At 41.6% G+C, this 19779-nt stretch overlaps 1 protein-coding gene across 3 annotated transcripts in view; it reads right to left on the bottom strand.

The window, feature by feature from the left end:
* Positions 1 to 19779, bottom strand: part of Akap10 (A-kinase anchoring protein 10) — a 53887-nt gene that overhangs the window by 14800 nt on the left and 19308 nt on the right. For all 3 annotated transcript variants that reach the window (XM_055594180.1, XM_055594179.1, XM_055594181.1), the window contains 6 exons: positions 17085 to 17169; positions 16184 to 16307; positions 12434 to 12570; positions 9107 to 9251; positions 5302 to 5475; positions 51 to 160 (listed from right to left, as the gene is read on the bottom strand). In XM_055594180.1, coding sequence (XP_055450155.1) covers positions 51 to 160; positions 5302 to 5475; positions 9107 to 9251; positions 12434 to 12570; positions 16184 to 16307; positions 17085 to 17169 — 775 coding nt within the window. The remainder of the gene's footprint in view (positions 1 to 50; positions 161 to 5301; positions 5476 to 9106; positions 9252 to 12433; positions 12571 to 16183; positions 16308 to 17084; positions 17170 to 19779) is intronic.

Below are 19779 nucleotides of genomic sequence, written 5' to 3'. Positions count from 1 at the left end.
CACAACGCCTGGCTTACATATAAGTTATGCTACATATAAGTTATGCTTACCCTGCATATGTCCGTTGATATAAAGTTTCTGGATCCAGACTTGCAGCATCCACAATTATTGCTTCATCAAAATTTTTCAAAATTTTAATACTGGCTTTTTTCACACTAGACTACAACAGAAATTATAAAAATTAGTACTATGTTATTAAAAAAGCAACCAGCCCTGAGTTTGGAAGATGAGAGGATAGTATAAAGTTGTTTCAAATATGCTTGTTATTACCCAACTCCTTCACTGAGGAACACAATGGCAACAATTCTGAAACACTCTCTTGCAGCTACTACGAAAGGAAGAAAGCCCAAGACCAAAATATACAACACACATTTGCACACCAAGCCCGTCTTCCTATGTTGCAATACATATCTTACCCTCAGACACTATTTTTCCAATACGTAAAACTCAGCCAACTAGGAATTTATATGTTACCTAATAAACAAAAAGCCCAGTCTTTACTGGGTAAATGAATGTTCTCAATTTTCAGTGAGGCTATGTGACAAAAAAGATAAAGAACCCCACCTACAGTGACTAAATACAGTCAGTTCCCATTTACCATTCTAAAAAAAAAAAAAAAAAAAAAAAAAAAAAAAAAAAAAGCCAAAGCAGGTCAGCATTTTCTGAATTACAGAGCTACTGAGATGACTCAGAAATTCAAACCTTAGAAATGCTGTTATGGATAGGCTCACATTCAAAATGACTTATATTTAATACCAGTCACTGAAGAATTGTTTAAAATACCAAATGGGAAGAATAAGCTTCATGTCTAGATTAAATAAAATAACTGAACAGGCAATATACTGAGCAACCTCAAAATATGTAATTAACTAAGAAAGGAACAGTAGCGTATATTAGAGGGACAGTATCACAATTAAGTCACTGTCGTCAGTCAGTGATGCTAAAACTTGCCAAGATCTAGAACTACCTCCAAACCAACCAACAAGCTCCTAGCAAACCTGGGAGGGATTATCTAGGTTAGGTTAAATAAGGTGAAAAGACACCCTGCCATGGGCAGCCCCATTCCAGTGGAATGGAGTCCTGGACAAAGAAAAAAGAAGAAAATGAGGTGAGCTTAAGCACGCAGTGTCTTCCTGACTGTGGATCAACCTAACTTCTTTTTGTTTTATGGGTATGGCTGTTTCGCCTGTATATACGCACCACATGCATGCAGCGCAAGAGGTAATCAGAAGAGGGCTTAGGACGCCCTGGAACTAGAGTTACACGTGGCTGTTGAGCCACCATGTGGGTGCTAAGAACTGAACCCTGGTGCTTTGGAATAGCAGCCAGTGCTCCTAACCACTGAGTCACCCCTCTAGCCTGGTCAACTGGTTTTGACAAGGGTGTTAATTAAGACAATACAGTGGCAAAAGAACAGGAAGTTTTTGTTTTGGGGAAATGTTGCTGAGACACCTGGATATCTAGTGGAAAGAGAATACGGTTAAGTACTGGACATGATGGTGAAGAGCAGTTAGGTCTCTGAGTTCAAGACCAGCTTGGTCTGCATAGCAAGTTCTAATGCTAGCCAGAGCTACATAGCAAGAATTTGTCAAATAATAATAATAAACAATAATATTCATTATAATTATTTATTATTACATAAATTATATAATTTATTATTTTTATTTCTATAAGGTAAAAGAAAAAGTTAACCATTTATCTTACACCATATACAAAACCATCTAAAATGGGTCAAAAACCTATCAATCACATCAGTATCTGCCTGCATGTATATCTGTACACATGCTACCTAGCATCCTGATAGGCCAGGAGAGGGTGCTGGATGCCCTGGAACTGGAGCTACACACTATTGTGTGCCACAATGCAGGTGCTGGGAACTGAACTCCGGGAAGAGCAGCCACAAAGCCATCTCTCCAGCCCATTTGTTTAAGACAGGACCTCATGCTGAGTGGGGTACTTGCCTTTAATCCCAGCACTTGGTAGGCAGAGGCAGGCGGATCTCTGTGAGTTTGAGGCCAGCCTGGTCTACAAAGCAAGTTTCAAAACAACCAAAGCTGTTACACAGAGAAACCCTGTCTCAAAAAACTAAAAATCTAAAAAAAAAAAAAAAAGACAGGATCTCACTATGTAGACCAAGCTGTCCTGGAACTCACAGAAATCGCCTGCCTCTGCCTCCTGGATGCTGGGATTAAAGGAATATGCCACCATGCCCTTCTTTATTTTCCCTTAAGGATTTATTTTATTTATTTATGTGTAGGTATGTAAGGGTACCCAGAGACCAGAAGAAGACACCAGATCCTCAAGAGCTGGAGTTACAGCCAGTGTTAAGCTGTCTGATATGTGCTGGGAATCAACTCTGGTCCCCTCCACGCACGAGGGAGTGTTCTTAACCACTGAGGCATCTCCACAACACTCAAATCTGGTAGTTCAGCTCTAATGCAACTCCCTTGAGCCAAGTTCATCACTAGCCTCCTCCCTGTCAGCATAGCTGCTGTCCTCATTGGAGGTACAGGTTAGCACTATGATTGCTATATGAAATTTATAGAGGGAGAGGGGGTTATTCACAATGTCTACAGAAATAAAATTATACTTTATAAAATAAGGAAACTTATCCAAGGCTCAGTATGAAGTTACTTAATAGCAAAGTGAAAACTATGGGAAAATCATAAGCTTTTGTCATTAAGATAGGGACCACTGGCTCTACACTTGCTGTGTGCCTTTGTTAAAATCAGTTAACTCAACGTACAGAGCGGCGAGGGAGGGCTCTACCTCCTGAAAACAAGTGACCATCGAGGGTTCAGGCCCAAATGTGACATCTGTATCATCCCTCCATGACTCAGGAAAGCTTGCAGAAGAGGCACAAAAAGAATGGAAGAGCTAAAGGATGAGGGAGAAAGCTGTAAATGTTGTCTTCCTCCCATGGCCAGGGTGCGGCACTCCCGAGCCCACAGCTGCGGTGGCTATGTGCAGGGCCTGACCCATCACCAGGCCACTGCCGATGGAGAAGGGGCCTCAAAAACGAGTTACAGGCAGGTTGAAGGAAGACGCGGAGTCCTATTTCTCAGTGGAAACCACTGACAGATTGCCTTCACTCAAGCAAATAGCCCTCCAATCCATTCTCATGTATGCAATTGTGATTAAACAGAGTGGATGCAGCAACCAACAAAAGGACACGAGAATAGGGCTTGGGAAGAAGAAAATATCTGTCAACTGGTCTTCAGTTGATAGAAAATAAATAAATAGATTGATAGATTAATTAATTATCTGAGAAGGAATGGAAAAGGAGAAAAGAATGGGGCAGGGTATGGTGGTGCATACCTTTAATCCTAACACTCAGAGGCAGTCAAGTGGGTCTGTGAGTTTGAGGCCAGCCTGGTCTACACAGCCCTGGGCAGACAAGACTACATGGTAATATCCTGTCTCTAAAACAAAATTTAAAAGACACAACTTTGCAAGGAGGGGAGAAATGAGAGGACTCTGAAATGTCAACAGAACACATAAATTTTAGAGCTCAGTTAAACAATTACTGTCTGTGTCCATATCTGCATGCGGTGGGGGTGGGGTGGCACCATGTCTCACGTGTGCATCTGGAGGCCGGAGGAGAACCTGGGAAGAACATTCTTTCCTTCTACCTTTCTGCGGGTTTCGTGACGTGAACTTGCATAGCATAAGTGCCTTTTCCGACTGAACTATCTTCTGGCCCTCAGTTAGCTTAATACCTCCTTCTGATTTGCTGTCTTGGGGATATTCTACTTCCTATAAATTTTAGGGAGAATCAGGTAAGGTATGCTATCCAACATTAAAACAAAAAGAGTAAGTCATAACACAGCATTCTAGTTTGAAACAAACCTAAAAGCAGTGAGAAAAACAAACACTGAGACAGCTGATGAGGTAAAAGCGGTCACCTATGGAGGCTATGACCCACACTGGAACCCAGAGTGGAAGGCGGGAACTGACTAATTCGAGTTAGCCTCTGGCTTCCACACTCATACTGTGACGTGTGTGTGCCGGCACTCATGCACAAAAGAAATGAAAACAATTTGAGTTCGCTAGTAATAAAATGCTTTTTCATCACTTCCCCCGATGGGACTGTGCTACCAGGCCACAGGGGAGGAAGACGAACTCAGTCCTTATCTTCCCCAGGAAGATGAGCTGGGGTGTCTGGATAGGAGGGCTTCCCTATTCTGAAGAAAGGAAGGGTGGGGCTGGGAAGAGAGGAGGGAGGGACCTATGATGGAGATGTAAATAGATTAATTAATAAAAAAATGTTTGCTACATTATTGAAATTTCTCAAGTTGTAAAAAGAGCTCCTGAGAGGTTGATTACTGGACTGAGGAGAGATTAAAGCGCTTGCTATAAAAACCAGCACTCAGGAAGGAAGAGGCAGGCAGATCTCTTTGCGTTTGAGGCCAGTTCAGAATAACCAAGGCTACAAAGAGAAACATTGTCTCAAAAACCAAAGGAAGAAAGAAAAAAAAAAAAAGAAAGAAAAATGTCAGATCCACCCCCAGGACTCACACAACCTGGGCATGGTGGAGTGTTACCATCCCAGATGAAGTCCTGAGTTACCACCTGGGGGAATGCATACTGTAAACATGAACATGACCACATACATCAAGGAGCCTGGCGCCTCAGAACCATGAGAAGGGTAGTGCCTTCCCTTGGTCAAGCACGGATGTTGACAGGTGTATGCAGAGACAACAGCCATAGCTGCTTCTTCCATGTATATGATAAACCCACCTCCTTCTTCAGCTGTATATAACAAACACGCTGAATTTCTGGGCTGCTAATGCATCTCCATTGGAGTGCACAGCCCACCCAGTCCAGGTTTTTCTGTATATGTCACTGTCAACACAGTCAGGTCAATCCAAAAGACATGCAGGTCATGGCATCTGGGGAGGTGGAGACTGGACGATTCCTGGGCACTGCTGGCCAGCCAGCCTATCCTGACAGCAAGTCCAGGGCCAGGGAGAGACCCTATCACCAACACTAAGGTGAATGACTTCTGGGAGTAACAGCCTCTGGCCTCTGCCCACTCTTGCACATGCACACACACATACGTGGCCACTAAAACAAAAAGCCATGCTGTCGAGCAGATGCACAGCTTTAATGAGAGAGCGTGATACTTTATGGTACAGTGTGAGCTTAACCACTGGCAGCCTGACTAGAATCATAAGCAAGCAGAGTTTATTATTTCGTATCTACTACTTAAAACCCCTGACTACGATCTGCTGCTAGCACGTGAAGGAAAGGCTCTCTGTGCCTCCCTCCCCACTGATGCAGACTGCCACCAGCTAGTACCTGAGCAGCAGCGCCATCGGAACCACCTGAGTGAGACTCCTCAGGAAGGCAGGCAGAGCCGTGAGCAGCCAGTGCAACATTCCCTCCAAGAAATTCATCTCCCCGAACTGAATGGATGAGGTCATTCAAATATTTATAATAAAGATTGCTGGACAGAAAACCAGGCAAAAAGACCTGAAAGAAGAACAACATTTTAGAGGTGAAAATCAAATGCACCTAGTACTTGACTTTAGGTAGCTCTACCTACAAGACTATCATTAACAGCAATATTGGTACTTCTCCCTCTTATACTACTATCCTTTTGTACAGTTTTCACTGCCATTAAACATTTCACAGTGAGAAAACATAATCTAGTCTTTACCACACAGTGATTTTAGTTCTGAATTGACAAGAAGTGTGGGCTGGAGAGATGGCTCAGTGGTTAAAAGTTTGAACTGATTTTGAAAATGACCCGAATTTTGTTCCCAGAACCCACATCAAATGGCCCCTAACCACCTGTAGCTCCAGCTCCAGAGAGATACCTCTGACCTCCTTGGGTACCTTCACCCAGGTATACAGACCCACACACAGAGATGAAAGATGATTGATTGCTAAGTTGAATTTCAACCTTCAAATACATGGCGAACGAACCTACCAAAGGGATGGTATCAATTTATATCACTGGCAGTAATTATCTGTACCCACACAAGCTTTCTGATGCTCATTTTCTTACCTGTTTCCAAATAACTAATGGCAGCATGTTTTTATGGTCACTTAAGAATTATTAATGATGCTAAGTAAGTCCTCATGTTTATCGTTTTCACTTTCCATTACAGACTTCCTTCACAGCACTTAATATAACTGATATGCCTGTCTTGTTTTGTTGAGACAGGGTTTCTCTGTGTAGCCTTGGATGTCCTGGACTCACTTTGCAGACCAGGCTGATCTCAAACTCACAGAGATCCACCTGCCTCTGCCTCCCTGAGCACTGGGATGACAGGGGTGTGCTAACATGCCTGGCTTGATATGCCTGTCTATAACTAAAATGTCTTCTCGTAGACCTAAGTTCCAAAGGTTAAAAGCTCCATGTGTTTAACTAGTATAGAAATACTCAAAAATATTTGTTGAAGGCTTCACTTCAGATCCTTTGCTCATCCACCTGCTAGGGTCTGCTACTGATAACTACAGTAACCCTGTTGCTGCAGGGTAGGTAGGTATGGTGGCTCGTGTCTATGTAGACTAAGATTATTGTGCAATTCCGATGCTGATCCCACATTATGTTTGCAAGCCTAGTTCTGAGAATCTCCTGTCTTAATGTATAAACCCTGTTCCCCAATGGTCCCCTGATATATCAATAAAGCCAATCACTTAGCAGGGGAGACTTCCTGCCAGCTAGAAGAAGAGTTGGAAGAGGAAGTAGGGGATTCAGCCAGGGGATTCAATCCTGGGAGAGGTCCACTTAACCCTCAGGAGAGAGAAGCTGAAGCAAGAAAGCTACAAAGTGCAAGTTTTCTGGGATGTACACTGGGAGGAAAGCAAATTAGCTTAGAAGGTTTAGAATAGAGTAGTATTTGCTCAATTATTGTATTGTGAAGCTTATTATTAAATAAATATAAAGTTTCAATTATTTATATGATAGCCGGGTTAAGAGCGAAACTAAGAGAAACCACCACAGTTAGATGGTTCCCCTATCCTTCCAGAAAAACAAGAACTATTTTGTCCTCCTTCCCCAGAATCCAGGGTCGCCAACATGATAGCCACAGCCCATTTTTCTTTTCTGAGACAGAATCTCCCCTCAGTTGCCCAAGCTGGCCTTGAATTTTAACTCTTCTCCTTTTCCAATTTAATTATATCTATTGCTGCGCACATGCATGCCTATATGTGTAAGTAGGTGTCCACGGGCCAAGTCACCATGTAAGAGGACAACTTTCAAGGGTCAATTCTCTGCTTCCACCACGTGCTCTGGGAATTGACCTGTGAACTCTGCCAGCCCTTCCGTTTGTGTTTACTATGCTAGTGCACACTGAATATAACCTTCAGGAACCTGGTCTCTCACTGGTCTGGATCACCAATTAATCTCTACTGCCTGGCTGGTGAGCCACAGGGGTATGTCTCTGCCTCCTGAGCGCATGGGTAATACAAATGTGTCCCACTCAGACAGTTTTGAGTACCAGGAATCAAACTCAGGTCTCATAGTATCCCCTAGCCTTAAACATTTAATCTTTCCACCTACCTGAGATTGCAGGCTGTGTGTCACCATACCCAACTATATCTTGTTTTTCTCATTAAAAGTTTATATTTTTTTATATTTCTCAAGACTTGGACTTCCCTTTAAAATCAGAGATTTTTTTTTTTAATCATGAAAGAGTTACTAGCTTGGGTTGTTACTGATCCTTTATTACATTATCTCTAGCTTTTTAATAACCTGTCTTTTATACTCTCTTTTAAATTTAGTTTCTTCTTGTGCGTATGTGTATGCATGTAGAACTCAGAGACATATTTTGGGTGTCTTCCTCAGTCACCTCTCCACCTTATTTGTTAAGGAGGACCAATGTGCTGGATGCTTCTGTTTCTAGGTCCACAGTGCTAGGATTACAGAAGCTACCTGTCCATACCTGGTTTCTCAAATTATTGAAGGCCAGCCAGGCAGCGGTGGCAAATGCCTTTAATCCCAGGACTCTGGGAGGCAGAAACAGGTGAATCTCTTAAGAGTTCAAGGCCAGCCTGGTCTACAGAGTGCCTTCTAAGACAGCCAGGGCTACACAGAGAAACCCTGTCTCAAAAATAAAATAAATAAAATAAAATAAAAAAATCTCAAACACACAAACAAAAAGAGAAAGAAAGAAAAAAAGAAAAGAAATTACTGAGGATCCTAACTCAAGTTTGACTGAGATACCTCCCCTCATCTAAGTTCAGTTTTTTTGTTTTTTTTTTTTTTTTTTGTTCGTTTTTGTTTTTTAAGGTATGGCACTTTATAATAGCGCTTAATCAATCTCTTTTCACCTGGATATGCATGACATAAACTCATGAGTTTGCCCTGGACTTTAGTAAAACTCCTGACAATTCTGTTCTAATTCATTAGAATAAATTATTCATAATTAGTAACATTATTATTAAGTCATTAGTGATATCACAAAAAGTGATAAGAATACATAAAATTAGTGTTTCAATTTTGATGATCAGTAGGTATTTGCCAAATACTTAGAAATTAATTTATCTCATACTGATATATAGTAACAGTTAATACTTTTTTTGATGTACATATTTTTTAATTTTAATCACAGGTCATTCACTTGTATCCCACCCGTAGTCCCCTTCTTCTTTCCCTCCCAATCCCACCCTCCCTGCCCTATTCCAAGTCCACTGAGAGGGGAGGTCCTCCTCCCTTTCAGTCCGACCCTAGCCTAACAGGTATCTTCAGGACTGGTCGCAATGTCCTTATCTGTGGCCTAGCAAGGCTGCTCCTCCCTATCGGGGAAGGGGAGATCAATGAGCCAGTCACTGAGTTCATGTCAGAAATAATCCTTGTTCCCCATACTAGGGAACCCACTCGGATACTGAGAACAGTTAATATTTTTAATGTGATGGTCATTAATAATCATTACATCATTACTTCATTTTAATCCTGTGTAACTCTGATATTAGATGAATGAAGTCCAGTAAGGGTCTGGCCACAGCCTACAAAGGGGGCTGATGCACACCATGTCGAGATTCAAAGTCTCTGCTCTGCTGGGCAGCTTCAACTTCCCACTGCTTTGTCACAGTCTGTTTTCGGAGTTCCACAAGTGAAACTTTTCATAGTTTAGTATGTGGAGATCTTGGTTACCTTCTCCATGGTTGTCCAAGCCTGACGTAACGGAGTTGTGAAACAGTTAGGAAGTGGCCCACCTTCCCTGCAGATATTGGATTCAATCTCTAATCGCACAACATCATCAAATCCAAGGGGGTGTGTGGCTTGGAGGGAAAAGTACCTACGGCAGAAAGAGAGTCATAGTAAAACAAAATTACACACAAGCCTAAACAGCTGTCCGTATTTACACTCTATATCAGACCTTCAACTACAGAACTAGGTAGGAAAACTGCTATTGTGTAGCCGCTGACCGAGTCTCACTTCCTCTAGGAAGGAAGCCTGAAACTTCTCACCTGTCTTCCAAACACCTTTAGTTGCTACCCAGCCAGCTGCTGCTATTTGCATTGTGAGTCAGGTTACATAGAGGCAAAGAAATCAACCAGCTACATGTACTTAGTGGGTACCTGTTTTCTGTCTAGAGCCTAAAAAAAAGTTTTTAAGAATTTTTTCCTAAGACCCGGTCATTTTCCCTGAAAAAGATCACCAAAGATCTGTGCACAAGATAATAGTGAGAGTGTACCACCATCCCACGAAGTAGAGTAATAAGCACCTGAGAATCCAAAACGAACAGGACTACAGGTGACGCAGATGACTTTAACTGGAGTAAACTCAAAAGGACCCGCTGACGATTTAGAGCAGAGAGGAAAAAGTAGTTACTGAGAACCCAAAAGAGTCTGAACACAGTGGGACAGTGCAACTCGTGTTCAGTCCTCTGATGATAGATATACAAAAGCAGTACAAGCGGGGAAAAGAAAACGTCCACATTCTAGCAGCGGCTGTCTCCATCTATGACAGAAACACGAAAGGGGTGAGGATGTACAAAGGAACCAGGAAGGAACAAGCAGAACACTAGAAAGTCCAGCCTGACAACCTTAACAAAACAGCAGCACCAACAGGATGTTTGGAGAATGACTCCCAAGATGAAAATGGGCTGCCCTGTGCAGTTACTGTGCCCAGCCTACAATGAATGCGGCTCCAGCATTCAGAAACTGTTCTCTCAGCAAAAAGCACCTTTCCTGTGCCGAGAGCAATGAGCTGACACGTACTCTTCCATGAGTTCAACTTCCAGGCACCCCTGACAAACTTCAAATTCACTTTCTTCCCATTTCAACAGCCATCACTGTCCTCCCCTAAAACCTCCCACTAACCCACCACAGCAGTGAGCACTGGGCTAACCAGAAGAATTAGATCTCTTCTACCACCACCTTGCCCTATGACTTTGAGAAAAAATGTGCTCCATGAACTTAAGTTTCTTAACTTCAAAACAGAAAATTCAGACTAGATTCCTAATCTGATTATCTATCAGAATTATCTAAAACATTTAAAAAAAAAAAAAGAATTCCTGAGTCTCCCCCTCAAACCTGCTGAATCAGAATCTAACACACAGAACTGCAAGTGAGTTTGTAACAAGACCCTAGTGGAATTTTTTTTTTTTTTTTTAAAGATTCAACTTACTTAGGTGTTTGGGTGTTTTGTCTGCAAATATATCTGTGTATTACATGCGTGCCTAGCCCTTGTATCCCCTGGAGCTGGTATTATAGATAGTGTGAACCAAAATGTGGGTGCTGGGAATACAACTTGGGAAACCCAACGAATGCTCTAACCATTGAGACATTCCTCCCAGCTGAATATCACACAGACAGCTTAACATGAATCTGTAGTCCTGTGTTTAGCATCCACTGGTCTAGATATTCCTGTCCTTATTCTAACAGCACACAGAAGTCTTGCTTTTATTATCTGATTGTGTGTGTGTGTGTGTGTTGTCTATGTGAATGTGCTAACTGTATGCATAGGTGCCCCTTGAGCCAGAAGAGGCTGTCACATCCCCTAGAGATGGAAACACACGTATAAGCTGCCTGATTGGGAACAAAAACTGAGTCCTCTGAAGAACAAGTACCCTTAGCTACTGAGTCATCTCTCCAGTCTGTGAAGTTCTTTTAATCCCCAAGTCACACCTTTACATTTGTCTATGGATACAAACAACAAATTTCCTCACAAAAAAATCAAAGACAAATGTAAAGAATGAACTGAATTTTGCCAGGCAACAATACCTGTGACAGCGCTGGCCAGTCTTCTCACTTACCTTAGTAGATGCTTTTAGTTCTATTTACAGTAAGATTTTTTCCTAACTTTTTGTCATTGTAAAAAACTAATAAGAAATTGGCTGGGGTAGCCCAGAAGCAGAGGGCATGTACAAGGCCATGGATTCGATTCTCAGCACCAAAGACAAAAACAAAAACAAAACTGAAAACAAAACAAAACAAAACAACAACAACAAACTAGTGTTTATTATCGACGCAGACTGAAAGTATAATACATCTCTACTCTTTCCAATATGTTCCAATAAGCTTAGTGGACTTTCAATTATGTTCTCCAAATACCATTTCTATTATTCAAACCCAAGTTCACTTCGCTTTTCCTTAGGTCCTGGCTCCTAAGCACAGGCTCTTCCGCTGGGCTCTACACGCTATTTGATCGCAGGCTCCCTTAATGCCACCTTTCTCCACTTTTTAAAACTGTGTCAAGGCTGTTGTACAATGTTTGATTTCAAGCTTTTGTTGCCTGGAAAAATTCAATTCATCTTCCTCTCTTCCTCTTTTCATATGTGGACGTGTGGATGATCACGTGAGTACACGTACAAGTGAGCAAGTGCGCGCATGCACACGGGAGAGGCCACAGGTCAATGCTGGGAGTCTCCCTAACGGCTCACCTACTTTCTTCTTGAGGTAGGGTTTCTGTTTCGTTTTTGGTTTTTATTTTGAGATGACATTCTAAGCATTTTATTATTATTTTATGTGTATGGGCACCTTGCCTGCATGGATGTCTATGCATCACATGCAAGCTTGGTACCTGAAGAGGCCAGAAGATGACACTGAGTCTCCTGTAATGAAGTTACAAGTGCTTCTGAGCTGCCATGTGGATGCTGGACATGGAACCCCAGTCTTCTTGAAGAGCAGCAGTGCTCTTAGCAGCTAAGCCATCCAGCCCCAAGAGAGGGCTTCTTACTCAAACACAGAGACACGGCCCTAAGCTTCAATTTACTCTTAAGGAGCCAAAAAAAGTTTCTGTCTGCGAAGCCCTTCTGAGCACCACTCTGGTCTTGCTTGCTATATAAAAACCCTCAATTTCCCCAACAGGGACTTCTGTTCTCTCACTGGAGAGCTCTGCATCTCCCACATGCAAAGCAGCTTTTATGTCCTGTGGGCTCATTTGACAGTAGAAATGGACTTTGTTCAATGTTATTATCACTGTGTATAGTGAATGCTCAAAACACCTGCTGACATAGTGACCCAGCAAACTCACTTGTCATATAAAATCATGGCATCATTCTGTGCCTCCTGTCCATCATACTGGCCCTTTTTGGCAGCAAGCTGAGACTGGAAATTATCCGCTGCTAACCAGAACTGTAAGATATTCACTGCATCTTCTTTTTCCATGTACTAGGAAGAAAAACACAGAAGAGTGAGACAAGAAGCAGCTCTCTCACCACGTATAATTCACGTTGTTAGCACTTAAGTAAAAAGGATCCCTTTACTCCACACCCTTCAGCAACACATACAAACTTGAGGTAGACAAGTTTTAAATATTCTTTAAGGGGAGACAGGAATAAAGTTAACAAGGACAACAAAACCCACACTGTGTACATGGAGATGCAAATTTCAGTGCACTGGAATAAAAATTAGACAAATCTGGACTCATACTGCCTCACCAATAATGACAGCGAACTAACTGAATTAATTCTTTCACACCTAGTCACAACTACCATTCCATAGGGATACGTGGATACTCCATGAGGAAAAGCTGAACAAATACTGTTTTCAACCATTGTCAAAAGAAGAAAAAATGAAAAGCAACTCTACTACGTGTTTATCACTTTTGCAAAAAGGCACAATTCAAGCATCTGTTTTGCCAAGTGATTCTGGAGATGGTTAAACTAGAACCCACCATAGCAATCTTTATAATAGTCATTTGTTTTTGTCGTTTATTTTGGTTTTTTCGAGATAGGGTTTCTCTGTGTAGCCCTGACTGTCCTGGAACTCTCTCTGTAGACCGGGCTTGCCTTGAACACAGAGATCTGCCTTTTGAGTGCTGAGATCAAAGGTGTGCGGCACCACTACCTGGCAATGGTCATTTTTAGTTTTACAACACGAAAAATTTCATTTGCTAAAGCCTAATAAGCAGTTCTATAAAGCTGTATGCCTCACCTGCTGTGGAGGGATGATGCTGCTCCCAGAAGGAATAGGTTATTAAACCAAATCTAGGTGCCACAGTACCTATACGCAGTATCTATACGCTGTTGAGCAGAGAGGCCCCGAGGCCCTCAAAACAACAACTGCAGCCGTTTGCCCACCAGAACCAGATGGGAAGACTGCACTGCGGAAGGAGTCCCTCTGGTCACATGGTATAGAGAGATCAAGCTCAAGTGGAATGGAAGCGTCTTCCCTACTGGCGAGCCCTTCTATGCAATGTGCTGGGAGGGAAGTGTTACAGTCTTACTTGACTATCAACTCTGTCCATAACACTCCTGACCAGCCAGGCAGAATGTGCCCACCGGTACAATAATGTCTGTTATGCAGCAAGTCAGCTTTTTTCTGATGGTATTGGAAACACACTTCAAGGAAAGAAATCCACATTTGGTACTTAAAACCCAGTCAAAAGTTCATGGCTAAGAAGGTCATAAACCCTAGTGGGTTTATTGCTATTGTTTTGCTGAACAAATACGATGTACCTGTCAAGCTGCCTTCTAAGTAACATATTCATACACACAGAACAGAGCTTTTGTTAGTTTCGATGAGAGTTGTTTTAAAGCAGGTTCTCACTCTGTAGCTTTGGCTGGCCTGGAACTCAAAAAGATCCTCCTGCCTCTGCCTTTCCAGGGCCGGGATTAAAGGCATGAAACACCATGCCTGGCTGAAAAGCTTCTTTTTCCAATGCTCAATGGTGATTACACACACCCCATAAATAACTGTTGAATATGCTAAAAATTTATAAATGGGCCCTCTGCATCACTCCTCCAAGGCTCAAGGAATATCATGGAGGAAGAGTCAGAAAGACTTTTATAGCTGGAGGAAGGATGAGTGATCATGGAACACTGAATTCCAGGTACAACGTGGCTGTTTCCCTATTGAACTCACAGCTGCTGTGATTATTTACAAAGTCTCTACAGACTGGCCCTTTCAACAACCTTGTTGTAGAAAAAAGGGCTCACCGGGCCATAAAGATCCCCCAAAGATTTACACAATGTTAGTGATGAATAGCGGAGGGAGACACATTTTCTTCAGTGGTGAAGTCAATGGTAAGGTGTCCATGCTTCTGTAAAAAACCCTAATGAAACTCACTGGGGACAAGTACACACTCATACACAAAAGAGAAAGAAACAACTTGTGGGGGCATTTGGGAAAAGGAAGGGAATTGGGGGGATTGATGACAAGGTATTTGTGTGAATATAATTAAAATATATAACATCTACGAATGCCATAATGAAGCTCATTATTATCTATGATTATATGCTAATGAAAACTTTTTAAAGACTTCAATAAAATGAATAAAAAATACCACATATATCTCAAAGAGATTAACATATTTATAGTTTGCTTCAAATATTATACTGAAAAATTCTATCAAGTAGCTAAAATAAAAATGGTGAACATAGGAAAGAAAATTTTACTTTTCTTTTTTTCTACTGAAATCTGGCCTGCAATTACAGCAATGGAACGAACTAGTCAGCTCTATGGCTTTCTTTATTCCCTTTTATTTAGTATGTATACATGTGTATGTGAGGGTACCTGGGTTCACGTGAGAGCATATGAAAGCTCAGAGACTGACATCAGATATGTTCCTTTATTGCCCACTACCTTACTCTGTGAGACATGGTTCTCTCACTGAGTGCAATGCAAGCTCAACAACTGACAGACCAAAGAGCCAAGGCTCCGTGGAGTCCCCTGTCTCCACTTCCCAATGTTGAGCATGCCAAAGTATGCTGCCATGCTCAGCTTTTCACACGGGTTCTCTGGATCTAAACTCACATCCTCATGCTTGTGCAGTGAGAGACCAAAAAATTAAAACTCGGTGGCTATGATTTTGAAGTTTAAGGCCTGAACTAAGGCTGGCTGGGTGGGTGGAGAAGTCCAGCAATGCCCTAAGGGGAAGATCTGGCCTTATTGCATTCTTTCCCCACCCACTAGAGACACAGTTGCTAGGGAACTGGCCCATCCCCCTAGGGAGGGACACCAGATCATTAATGGTTTGGGGACTTTCCTATAGCCAATCAATTCAAAATGTAACATCCCCTTTGCATTTCAACCAATAGATGCTTGCCAGGCAGGAATCACCCCTGCTTTGGGCATGCTAGGAAGAACCAGAATCTTTAAATCACCCAACTAACCTGAGCACGGGGCTCTAGGCTCTCAGGCTTTCATTGCTTCATCCATGGGGGGTGTGAGCCCAAGCTGCAGCTTGTAACTTGTAATAAAAAAAGCCTCATGTATTTACAGCAGAGTCTATTCATTCCTGGTCTTTTGGGGTTTGAGAACTGGGCATAACAGCAGCAAGCATTTTATTTACTGAGCTATCTCCCAAGCTCCAATTTATTTATTTCTGAGGAAGGGCCTTGACTAGCCCAGGTTGTCCTCAAAGTCATTATATAGCAAAGAATGAATGACAAGAGTGCTGGAATTACAGGTTTGCACCACCAAGCTCAGTTTCATGAAGTGCTAGGGACTGAACCCGGAGCTTTGTGCATATTAGGCGAACACTGCCAGCTGAGATATTTCCAGCCTCCAATTCTACGGCTTTAAAATATAAAACAGTTCAAAATATTTTTTTATAATGTATTTTCTTTTAGCATAACTAAAGTGCTTTTTTTGAAATTAGGGCTATTTTACACTGAGCTTTTTCTTTAATCTGATAAATATGCCATTAATTTAAAGTACCCTTGCCATTAAGTACAAACTAAAACAATTGTTTTGGAAATGTCATCTCTTCTACGTCATTTTGTTTAGACAGAGCCCCAGGAGTGCTCTAGCAGAATATAAAAGAAAATGCAAAATTTACCTCTGAGAAATAAAAGAGGGCTGACTCACAGAAGAGAATGTCAGCCAGGTAAACAGTCCCACTGGTCAGCACTTCAATCTGGTATTTACAGAAATGGTGACTTCGCAGAAACTCACTAAAGTGCCTGCATGTGGACAAAAAGAAAATATTTGAGGAAAAGACCAAGGAAAGAGCACAACTGGAGAAAAAAAAAATACTCTTTCCAAAACTATTCCTAGTAAATCTTTCTTGTTTTTTTAATGGTTTTTTGAGACAGGTTTCCCTGTGTAGCCCTGGCTGCCCTGGCACTTCCACTGTAGATCACACTGGCCTCTGCCTCCCCAGTGCTGGGATTTAAGGCGTGCATGCACCACCACAGCCTGGCTTTATTCCCACAAAATCTTAAAGGCCTAGCTTAAGGCTACCTTATTTCCCAAGGTGTTGTTCCTGATTCTTTTCAGCTCAATGAGTCTGTGGCTTTCTCCTGATAGTTGCCAAATGCTACCTCATATTACAGTAACCAAAGGACACGGCCTGTTTCTTTTATTAAGCTGTGACTTCCTTCAAGGCAGATACCATAAGTATCTGTGGCCCTGTATAAAACACGTAATAAATACTGAGCGAAAGAATGAATACATAGCTTTCTAAAGGCACACAACAATGATCTGAAGTCTGGAGACAGTACGTTATTATTATTTAGTTATAGAGCATAACCTGAAGGCAAAAAACAAATGAGATGCCTGTCTGAAGACATGCATTACTAAATTAACAAATTCTTCATCATATACTACAGTCTCAATCACCCCAAATGACTTTATCCAGTGACTTAAATCTTCAGAAGTGCAGTGTTAGTTGAGCGAAGTCTATTTTCCAACCAGGAGCCAGAATCCCCAGGAATGCTAACGTGAGAATATGGACTTACTCTTGCTCCATTGCACTAAAGACTACAGCCTGTGCCAGAACGAAACAGTTGGGATCCACCTGGCCATCTTCTCCACAAATTTTTGCTGTGAAAGAAATAGCAGTTGAATTTCTACTAAATTCAAGCTATACCCACTTTAAATCAAATTGGGAAGTAATAGTTAAGGCATACACGAGGTTTCCAATGGAACTAAAAGGGCTGGCAAGATGGCTCAGTTACACTTGCTCCAAACCTGATGATGTGACACAAGTTCAATAACCACATGCATTTGGTAGAAAAAGAGAACCGATTCCCACAGTCATCAAACCTTTACTTTGGCATATGTACCACCCCCAAATAAATAACTAAATAGCCGTGTAAATAAAAGAATGAGAAGAAAATACAGGTAATATCTTGGGAAAGAAAAAAATCTTTTGATGCATATGGAAAACACACCAAAACATTGAACAAGGCAAGCATACATTAAATTGCTCCAAAAACAAAATGAAAAGGCAAATAAAATAAATGGGCATAAGACAAGAGGTGGATCAGTGGTTGACAGCACATACTGCTCTTCCAGAGGACTCAAATTTGGTTCCCATGTCAGAGAGATATAATTCCAGCCACAGGGGCCATGATGACCTCTTCTGACTCCACAGGTACGTGAACTCACATGCACACCTCTCATACAGACATACACACACACACAAAATTTAAATTAATAAAATCTTGTTTAAAAGTCAGGACATGGCTGGACAGTGGTGGCGCATGCCTTTGATCCTAGCACTTGGAAAGGAGAAGCAGGTGGATCTCTGGGTTCAAAGCCTAGTCTACAGACTGAGTTCTCTAAAGGCTACATACAGAAACCCTGTCTCGAAAAACCAAAAAGTCAGGACTTTATGACAATTAAAAAGATTACCATTAACTAATGGCTCGCATCCCAAATAACAACTAAACCAAGGACAAGACAGATAATTCCAAAAGAACAGAGGTGGGTAGTACCTAGACACCAACCTACTTTCTTCTATTTAAAAAACAAAAACCCATAAAATGACTATTATGAAGAGATACATAAACTTTTGAGTTATCAAATGAAGCAAAAGAAATCAGCGCAAAACTGCTACAGTGATTATAGATATAACAAATACATATACACATATATATGAAATGCTTCAGCAATTATACATAAAGATAATATGTAATATATACACATATATAATAATTATTTAATAGGATATGCCTATGCTAGCTAGGGCAGAGAAAAACTGATGACACTACTAACAGGAGTATACACTAGTGTATCTTCTACAGGGCATTATGGCAGTTTCTATATTAGCTCTTTTTTTGGAGATAGGCATATGTAGCCCTGGCTGGTCTGTAATTGTTTGTAGACCAAATTCATAGAGATCCACCTACCCCTGCTTCTGGAAAAACAAAATATGTTTCATCAACCATTTTATTTAAGAGACTGTGACCTAATGAATTACAGACTTAAAATTTTAGAAGTGAGAGTTATAAAGAGCTCTGACTAATAAATATCACCAGAAAAACTCTCAAACACCCATAGCGGTCAGTTCTGCCCAGTCCATCTTTAAAGAGGCTACAGGAAACTCAAGGGTCAGTCATCCTGATCCTTTATTCACCCTCTCCAGACAATACTCTGCTGAAATATGGATGTGTGTGTGGTTTTTACCAATTTCCTAGCAGTCAGCTTTTAAACTTCTTGGAGTCTCTGGAGTTATGAATCTTTAAAATATGCTTATGAGATAACCAGGAGTCATGAACACTTAGAAAGCAGTCAGAAAGGGGCCTGATGACCAGAATGCCTGGAGTTTATGACCACGGCCTGTGAGACAGCTAGGATTTTCAGTGAAGGGGACTGAAGGCAGGGTAATGACTAACAGCCAATAATCATACTCAGCTATGCTCACAGAATGAACTTTCATTAACATACGGGGCTAAGAAAGAGGAGTTTCACATTAATGATCATACAGACGTGGTGTACATGTGGAAAAGCATGAAGCTCCATGTTCCTTCTCCTACCTGCCTTGTCCATAGCCTTCCGTTAACCATGGACCTGTATCCCTCCTAAATATCCCTTATAATAAATTAGAAAATATAAATATTCCCCTAGATTCTACAAGCTGCTCCAGCAAACTAATCAAACCAAGGAGGGTGAGTAAGAAGCCCCAACCTTCTTAGAAGCGGGAAGTCCTGTGGGACCAAGCACTCAATCTGTAAAATCTGAGGCTATTTCTAGGAAGCCAGTGACAGAACTGAATTGACAACAAAGACATATAAGGAGCATCTACTAGAGAATTATTTGCTTCACTGGTTGTCGATGGAGAAAGCCCCACGTGCCTGGGGGTCACAGACCAGTCTCACAATTGTGAAATCATAGCAAGAGAAACTAAATGTTTCCCCCTCATGCATGTAACACCTCTTCTATTCTCTCTGCTGAGAACTTCACTTCCTACTGCACTGAAAAGGCCAGAGAACGAGATTACGTCCCCCTTCACCCCCACAGGGTGCATTTGTCCCCATCACTACAGAAGAACCTTTCTTTCTTAATTATTTTATGTGTATGAATATCTTGCCTGCATGTCTATAGACACACCGTGTGCATGACGGGCGCTCAAGGAGACAGAAGAGGCCTTGCAACTGGAGTCACAGACAGTTGTGAACAGGCACGTGAATGCTGAGTGAGAACTGAACT

Source organism: Psammomys obesus, unplaced genomic scaffold, assembly GCF_907164565.1.
Source record: "Psammomys obesus unplaced genomic scaffold, mPsaObe1.curated_primary_1811, whole genome shotgun sequence".
Classification (NCBI taxonomy): Eukaryota; Metazoa; Chordata; class Mammalia; order Rodentia; family Muridae; genus Psammomys; species Psammomys obesus.
This window is presented reverse-complemented; position numbering and strand designations above follow the sequence as displayed.